At 37.2% G+C, this 8866-nt stretch overlaps 1 protein-coding gene across 3 annotated transcripts in view; it reads left to right on the top strand.

Annotated features, from left to right (window-relative positions):
* Window positions 1-6328: 6328 nt before the first annotated feature.
* Window positions 6329-8866, top strand: part of pmepa1 (prostate transmembrane protein, androgen induced 1) — a 32793-nt gene continuing 30255 nt past the window's right edge. For 2 of the 3 annotated variants that reach the window (XM_057846324.1, XM_057846326.1), the window contains exon 1: window positions 6329-6656. In XM_057846324.1, coding sequence (XP_057702307.1) covers window positions 6572-6656 — 85 coding nt within the window. In that variant the 5' untranslated portion in view covers window positions 6329-6571. The other variant, XM_057846327.1, reaches the window with a different exon arrangement.

The following is an 8866-nucleotide window of genomic DNA, read 5'->3' as shown; positions in this document are numbered from 1 at the left end:
AGAGTATGCATTTTTGTTGATATATTTGTTTTATTGAGTAAAACAGTTTTAATTTTTGTAATTAAATCACTTTCTTTTCCAATGCTAAAGAAAAATAAGAACAGACATTGATATGTGAACATACAGTGCCTTGCAAAAGTATTCGGCCCCCTTGAACCTTGCAACCTTTCGCCACATTTCAGGCTTCAAACATAAAGATATAAAATTTAAATTTTTTGTCAAGAATCAACAACAAGTGGGACACAATCGTGAAGTGGAACAAAATTTATTGGATAATTTAAACTTTTTTAACAAAAAACTGAAAAGCGGGGCATGCAATATTATTCGGCCCCCTTGCGTTAATACTTTGTAGCGCCACCTTTTGCTCCAATTACAGCTGCAAGTCGCTTGGGGTATGTTTCTATCAGTTTTGCACATCGAGAGACTGACATTCTTGCCCATTCTTCCTTGCAAAACAGCTCGAGCTCAGTGAGGTTGGATGGAGAGTGTTTGTGAACAGCAGTCTTCAGCTCTTTCCACAGATTCTCGATTGGATTCAGGCCTGGACTTTGACTTGGCCATTCTAACACCTGGATACGTTTATTTTTGAACCATTCCATTGTAGATTTGGCTTTATGTTTTGGATCATTGTCCTGTTGGAAGATAAATCTCCGTCCCAGTCTCAGGTCTTGTGCAGATACCAACAGGTTTTCTTCCAGAATGTTCCTGTATTTGGCTGCATCCATCTTCCTGTCAATTTTAACCATCTTCCCTGTCCCTGCTGAAGAAAAGAAGGCCCAAACCATGATGTTGCCACCACCATGTTTGACAGTGGGGATGGTGTGTTCAGGGTGATGAGCTGTGTTGCTTTTACGCCAAACATATCGTTTTGCATTGTGGCCAAAAAGTTCAATTTTGGTTTCATCTGACCAGAGCACCTTCTTCCACATGTTTGGTGTGTCTCCCAGGTGGCTTGTGGCAAACTTTAAACAAGACTTTTTATGGATATCTTTGAGAAATGGCTTTCTTCTTGCCACTCTTCCATAAAGGCCAGATTTGTGCAGTGTACGACTGATTGTTGTCCTATGGACAGACTCTCCCACCTCAGCTGTAGATCTCTGCAGTTCATCCAGAGTGATCATGGGCCTCTTGGCTGCATCTCTGATCAGTTTTCTTCTTGTTTGAAAAGAAAGTTTGGAAGGACGGCCGGGTCTTGGTAGACTTGCAGTGGTCTGATGCTCCTTCCATTTCAATATGATGGCTTGCACAGTGCTCCTTGAGATGTTTAAAGCTTGGGAAATCTTTTTGTATCCAAATCCGGCTTTAAACTTCTCCACAACAGTATCTCGGACCTGCCTGGTGTGTTCCTTGGTTTTCATAACGCTCTCTGCACTTTAAACAGAACCCTGAGACTATCACAGAGCAGGTGCATTTATACGGAGACTTGATTACACACAGGTGGATTCTATTTATCATCATCGGTCATTTAGGACAACATTGGATCATTCAGAGATCCTCACTGAACTTCTAGAGTGAGTTCGCTGCACTGAAAGTAAAGGGGCCGAATAATATTGCACGCCCCACTTTTCAGTTTTTTATTTGTTAAAAAAGTTTAAATTATCCAATAAATGTTGTTCCACTTCACGATTGTGTCCCACTTGTTGTTGATTCTTGACAAAAAAATTAAATTTCATATCTTTATGTTTGAAGCCTGAAATGTGGCGAAAGGTTGCAAGATTCAAGGGGGCCGAATACTTTTGCAAGGCACTGTATATGTGAATAGTTCATCTTTCCTGGGAGCCTTTGCCATCGGTAGCGTCACGAAAGAGCGATCCTGAATGGTTACCTTTGGTGGAAATATCACTGACATTGTTGTTGCTGCTATGCTAGCTGTGGATAGTCTTCTCTGTTGCGTCGGGGAATCTACGTCACACTTCCGGGTTTGCGAATGGACCATTAACGGAGTGCAAAAAAACTAAAAAAACGCAAATTATCCTTACAATTACGTGTTGATAATGTCATGGTTCTTTTGACGAACTTATCCAAAGTTTATATTCGTAAAATTACACCAAAATCCAGAAAGGTCTTCAGTTGCCCTTTAATAAAGAACTTAATACTTAATGGGGTGTCCTATTTTTTTCACATGATTATTTATATATATATATATATATATATATATATATATATATATATATATATATATATATATGTACGTATATTTCTTATTACCATGCTTATAATATCTTGCACGTATACTAGGGATGTGACAGAATATCGAAATGGTGATTTATCGTGATACTTTGAATCCCAAAAGGTTATCGATATGCTCCTGTCAAGAATCGAGATATCGTTTTAAAAAGGTGACAATTAAATTAAAAACAAACAAAAAAGTTGCCACTGACGGTGCTCAACGCCCAATCCATTTAGACTGGGAACGTTCGTTCACTCAAAACCAGAGCATTCACAGTCATTCAATCCGATTTTCGGGGCATTTACAGGTCACTTTCTGTTCATTTTAGGGCAGGGGTGTCCAAACTTTTTGCAAAGGGGGCCAGATTTGGTGTGTTAGAAATGTAAAGGGCCGACCTAGGCTGACGTCCTTTACGTAGAACAATATATTTAAGCAAATTTTAGCAAGCCCTTCTGTGTGTCACGTTTGCTTTTTTACCGTATTGGCCCGAATATAAGACGGCCCTGATTATAAGATGACCCCCTCTTTTACAAGACTCATGTTTAAAAAAAGACTTTTTGAACACCAAATTAATTTTTATACAGAAAATAATTACAGAACATCCGAAGCAAATGATTATAACAATATATTTGAGAGAAAAAGCATGTTATTTTGCTTCATTCAAATCTTAATATCTGAACATTTAAATATGTAAACTGAAGTGCAATCACATTCTGGTTTTTGATATGTAAATAAACCAATCTATTGTGATAAAACAACAAAATTGCAATACCTGCATTAACCATCAGAGTGAAGTCGAACTGTAATTGTAGTCTTGAAACAAATCTGAATAAGGAAAAACATTGCAATAAAATAATGCTACCTGGTTAAACTTGAGAGTAGCCGAGATCTGTCATGACAGAACATCGCTTCAATGATATCTGGCGCCATCTAGCGTCGTGAATGGGACGAGTAGCTGAGATCTGTCATGACAGAACATCGCTTCAATGATATCTGGCGTCATGTAGCGTCGTGAATGTGTATAATGTCTAGACCGCGAATATAAGATGACCCCCTCTTTTTCAGTCTTATTTCAATGTAAAAAAAAACACCGTCTTATATTCGGGCCAATACGGTATTTTTTTAAATTAATAATTTCAACAATCTTGCCTCCTTGGCCAAGAAAACTGAGTGTCTTCTCTCCTTATTTTTGGGTAATTTTACAATGTCTACCTAAGGATCTATTTTTGAACTTGACATAGCCTTTGTGGCGTTCTCTTTCGACTGTCGGGCTCTTGTGAAATACTGCTGCTGTAAAATTAAACTAGCTTCAATTTCTCGCTACCTACCTTCCCTGTAATCTGGTCTTACATGTCAACGTGTCTTGTTTGGTAATATCGCCTCACATTGAACTCTTTATAAACAGCGACTGTCTCTTTGCAAATGAGGCAGACACAGTTGTTGCGTATTTTAGTGAAGTAATCGTACAATTTCTACCTATCCTTGAAGCGTCGGCCGTTGCAGTCAACTTTCTTTTTTTTTGTTGATTGTCACCATTTTAGAAAACTGGGAGTAACAGGTCACACAGGGTACTGTTGCTTAGAGTGCTGCTGCCTTTTAGTGGGTAAATGAGGAGCAGCATTTAGTGTGTAAGCTACTTCATGTGCGGGTTGCAGTACTGCAGACCAATTTATTGAGTGTGTGCAGGCCAGACGTTATTGATTTTATGACAGAGGCTGGGGGCCGGATGAAATTTGACCACGGGCCGCATTTGGCCCCCGGGCCGGACTATGAACACGTCTGTTTTAGGGCATTTACAAGTCATTTCCTGTTGAGTTTGAGTCACTGCCTATTCATTTGGGTGATTCTCAGGTCACTTCCTGTTCTGTAATGTAAAATAAACAGCAAGTGACCCATAAAATACCCCAAAATCAACAGGAAGTAACTGAAAATTAACAGGTAAATGACCTTAAATGGCCCTAAATTACCTTATTGCCTGGCATTGGCTGCCACTGATGGCCATAGACGTTCAATTGGAATGAGTTTATCACTAGTAGACGTCCAATCCGTTTGAAGTGGGAGGGATGGCAGCGAATTCATTCGCTGCCATCCCTCCCACTTCAAACGGATTGGACGTCTACTAGTGATAAACTCATTCCAATTCACAGCCGAAGCTTGTTTTTCTGTTTATCAGTTTTTTTGTAGAATATCCTAGAATGATTTCCTGACCAATGTATCAATAATCGTTGTATCGCTATATCGTCAGATCGTTATCGTGAGCTTTGTATCGCAAATCGTATCGTATCGTGAGGTATCAAGAGGTTCCCACTCCTAACGTATACATTATCTTCCATTTCTTGATTTTTCAACTTTTCTCACTGATTTATCACTTTCACTTTGTGTTTGCACGCGAGTGTATTTGTGTGAACTGTGTCTAGACGACAGATTAAACTGCATAATGAGGCTGTGTAGCTTTGAGTGGAAGACGATGAGGAGGAAGGAGGAGGGAGAAGAAAAGATGGTGGGAGGATATAACTACATTGAATATTTTGTTGCCTGCATCTTTGATTGTTTTCTTGCCAACTTGTTCGTGTATGTACGTTTTCCCAAATCCTACTGGAGGATATTTGTAACAGTTGACTGGGTCCAGCTTATAGTGGGAAGAAACGGTAGACAGAGGCGGGAAAGGAGATGTGTGCATATGTGTGCGTGTGTTGGAGGAAGACAGATTGTGTCAGGTAATGAGATCGAAAAAGGAAGCAAGGATTTGCGCTGCGCTCAGACAGACATTACCTCATGCATTCACACTGCTGCAGTGCTGGCTGGGATGTCGTTTTGTCACTTGCTAGCTTTTCCACTGTGTCACCGAACATGATGTCACACATGATATCATCTGTTTTTTTCATGGCCAAAATCTGTCTTTTGCGAAGCTTCCAATATTGTCAATCATCGTGTCTAATATTATGTCATGGAACATAGCAAAGGAATCCAGACTACACATTTCAGTACAGGAAAGCAAAGTGATTCTTTAACTTTTGACATATGCTATACATAAATGTATCATTAATTATCTATGCTAATTTGATATTTTTCCAATTCTAATTTTCAAAAATATGCTGATTCAAATTTTAAATAAACTCATTTTACTGTTGTTGTTGTTGTTGTTTTTTTTTTATTTAAAGTTTTAATTGCATTTTAGTTGGAAAATTGAAATCACAATTGCATATTTTATTTAATTATACATTCATACACTTTTTACGTTATTTTTTTCCCTTTTTTTTTTGGTATAGTTTGTATCAATATATTTTAGTCTAATTTAATTTAAACTTTTAATTGCAATTATAATTTTATTTGAAATTGTAGTAGTCACTGAGGTCCAGGAGGGGGTAGCACGGGGCCTGTGACATACGCTACAGATACAGTACAGTATACGTATAGCATTAAGTATATTAATTTTTATTTTATTTTTTTTACTTTTTAAATCAAATCATTTAATATTAAAATTACTTGAATTAGTTTTTCTTTAGAATTTAGCATGAAGAAGTTTTCCCAAGTTTGTTGTCCAATGACATCATGCAATAAAGGTTAATCTATTCCGATTGCATTAAAAAATAATAACAATGAAAATAATTTGAAGTTTTAGTTACATTTTTTTATTTAAACATAAATTATACATGAATAAAATGTTGACATTGCTTTTGTAAATTTAATTTTAAAGGAATCTAATTTAAAAATGTAGTTGAAAATATAATTTTATCTTAAGTTATATTGAAATAATTGAGTTACATTTCAAATAAATTACTTTTTTTTTTTTTTTTTTTTTACTTTAAATTAAATTTTATTTAAAAAAAAAAAAAAAAAAAAAAAAAACACAATTATCCCAATCTGCACTTCAGCCAAGCCATTGGTCAAGGAAATCATTGGTGACGTCACAACACATTTGCTTCTCACAGATTACGTCACGCCACGATGACTCCCGACCAAAACTTTCGTAATTTTGTCACGTGACAAGTCCAATTAAGGTGCTTCGCACCGTTTTCTATGCGCATGCGCTATGAACGAGAGGGAGAGCGACAGAGAGAGAGAGAGAGAGAGAGAGAGAGAGAGAGAGAGAGAGAGAGAGAGAGAGAGAGAGAGAGAGAGAGAGAGAGAGAGAGAGTATATTCCTTCGCCAGACGTCTGATTTTAGTTGAGTCGCCGGTCACACGGCGTAAAACACGGAAGAACCGGTACCGAACCGGTACCGATAGATAGATAGATAGATAGATAGATAGATAGATAGATAGATAGATAGATAGATAGATAGATAGATAGATAGATAGATAGATAGATAGATAGATAGATAGATAGATAGATAGATAGATAGATAGATAGATAGATAGATAGATGGAAGTGATGAGAGTTTAAATTTTGCAACTTTTCATGGGCGTCCTGAACGCAACAGCCGCCAATGTCTCGTGCGCGTGCGGGTGCGCGCGTCTCAGCTCCGTGCACGTCATGGACGTCAGTGAGTACTTTTTTTTTTTTTAATCGTGGTGATGATCGCGATTAACGGTGATCGATCGTTGTATGTGACTGAAGTTGAAAAAAGTTTGAGGTGGATTTCCTGTTCTGAGATGTCAAGTATGAGGTAGCGTGTTCTCACGAGACTTTGCGGAGATTCAAATTGCGGGAAGTTTGTGTCATTATTGTGGTTCCGTCATCCGGCTGGTCGGGAAGTGTGCGTGTGTGTGTCTGTGGTGCGTGTGCGTGTGTGAGGTCAGCATGTTCTCTTGATGATTATTCACGATTCATAATTTAGGGATTTTTAACTGTGAATCATATGTTCTCACTTTAAGTTTGATGTTATATTGTGTGTGTGTGTTTTTTAGTAACTCATTGGCTGCCATTGACGGCAATGGACGTCCAATCCATTTTGACAGGGCGGGGGCGTATGAAGTCTAAATGGATTGGACGTCTAGCGCCGTCAATGGCACGCAATGAGTTAAAACACAATTGGTTGTCTGTTATGTATTGTGTGTGTTGTGTAAACGAAAGTATTGTGTATTTTGTGAGTTATGAATGTTGTGGGTTGTTTCATTGTGTGGTGTTGTGTAGGTGTTTGTGTGCTGTTGGATGTTGTGTCATAAATGTTGAGGGTTGGGTTTTTGTGTGAGTTTGTGTGTATATGTTTATATTATGTTGTGGGAGTCATAAATGTTGTGTTGTATTGTGTGTGTGTGTGTGTATGTGTGTATTTCTTCTTTGTGCTGTTTTGTGTTTGTTATAGTTGTGAGTGTTATGTTTTGCGCGTTTGATAAATATTGAGCTGTATGTGGGGTGTATTGCGTTTTGTGAGTCATGATTGTTGTGTTTTAGTTTTTGAGTTGTTTTTTGTGTGGTTGCGTTTTTGTAATGTGGTTGTGTGTGTTATGTATAGTGTTTGTATTACCTGTTGAGGTGTGTTGTGTTAGTATTTTTGTATGTTTTGTGTTGAATGAGTTATTATTGTCTTGTGTGTTTTGTATTTTGTCAGTTGTGTTTATTGCGTGGTATCAATGTTGTGTCTGTTATAGTTGTGTTATGTTTCGTGTGTTTGCGTTTTTGTAATGTGGTTGTATGTGTTATGTATTGTGTTTGCGTTACCTGTTGAGGTGTGTTGTGTTAGTATTTTGTATGTGTTGTGTTGAATGAGTTATTGTTGTGTGTGTTTTGTATTTTGGCAGTTGTGTTAATTGTGGGGTATGAATGTTGTGTCTGTTATAGTTGTGAGTGTTATGTTTTGTGTGTTTGACGTATACTGAGTTGAATGTGGGGTGTATTGTGTATTTTGTGAGTTATGAATGTTGTTTCATTGTTTGGTGTTGTGTAGGTGTTTGTGTGTTGTCTGATGTTGTTTCATAAATGTTGTGGGTTGGGTTTTTGTGTGACTTTGTGTGTATATGTTTATATTGTGTTGTGGGAGTCATTAAAGGTTGTGTTGTATTGTTTGGTTGTGTGTGTGTATGTATTTCTTTGTGTTGTTTTGTATTGTTGTATGTGTCTTTAATGTTGAGTGTTTAGTTTTTGTGTGGATGCATTTTTTGTGTGTGATTTTTTTTGTGGTTGTGTGTTTTGTATTTTGTGAGTTTATTGTTATTAGTGTTTATTGTGTGATATGAGTCATGAATGTTGTGTTTGTTATGGTTGTGTTATGTTTTTCGTGTTTGATAAATATTGAGTTGTATGTGGGGTGTATTGCGTTTTGTGAGTCGTGATTGTTGTGTTTTAGTTTTTGGGTGTTGCATTTTTGTAATGTGGTTGTGTGTTTTATGTGTTGTGTTTGTGTTACCTGTTGGGGTGTATTGTGTTAGTATTTTGTATGTGTTGTGTTGAATGAGTTATTTTTGTTGTGTGTTTCGTATTTTGTCAGTTGTGTTTATTGTGTGGTATGAATGTTGTGTTTGTTTTATTTGTGAGTGTTTCGTGTGTTTGATATATATTGAGTTGTATGTGGGGTGTATTGTGTTTTGTGAGTCATGATTGTTGTGTTTTAGTGAGATTTTGTGAGTGTTTCTGTGTGTTATGTATCCTGTGTCTTGATTATTATGTCATGCAGGAAAGTTGTGTGTTGCTTTTTGTGGGGCTGCGTTTTTGTAATGTGGTTGTGTGTGTTACGTACTGTATTTGTGTTACCTATTGAGGTGTGTTGTTAATGTATTTTGTATGCGTTGTGTTGAATAAGTTAATAATGTTGTG

The sequence above is a fragment of the Corythoichthys intestinalis genome, chromosome 9 (assembly GCF_030265065.1).
Source record: "Corythoichthys intestinalis isolate RoL2023-P3 chromosome 9, ASM3026506v1, whole genome shotgun sequence".
Classification (NCBI taxonomy): domain Eukaryota; kingdom Metazoa; phylum Chordata; class Actinopteri; order Syngnathiformes; family Syngnathidae; genus Corythoichthys; species Corythoichthys intestinalis.
The sequence above is the reverse complement of the archived record's forward strand: the minus strand, read 5'-3'. Positions and strand labels throughout refer to the sequence as shown.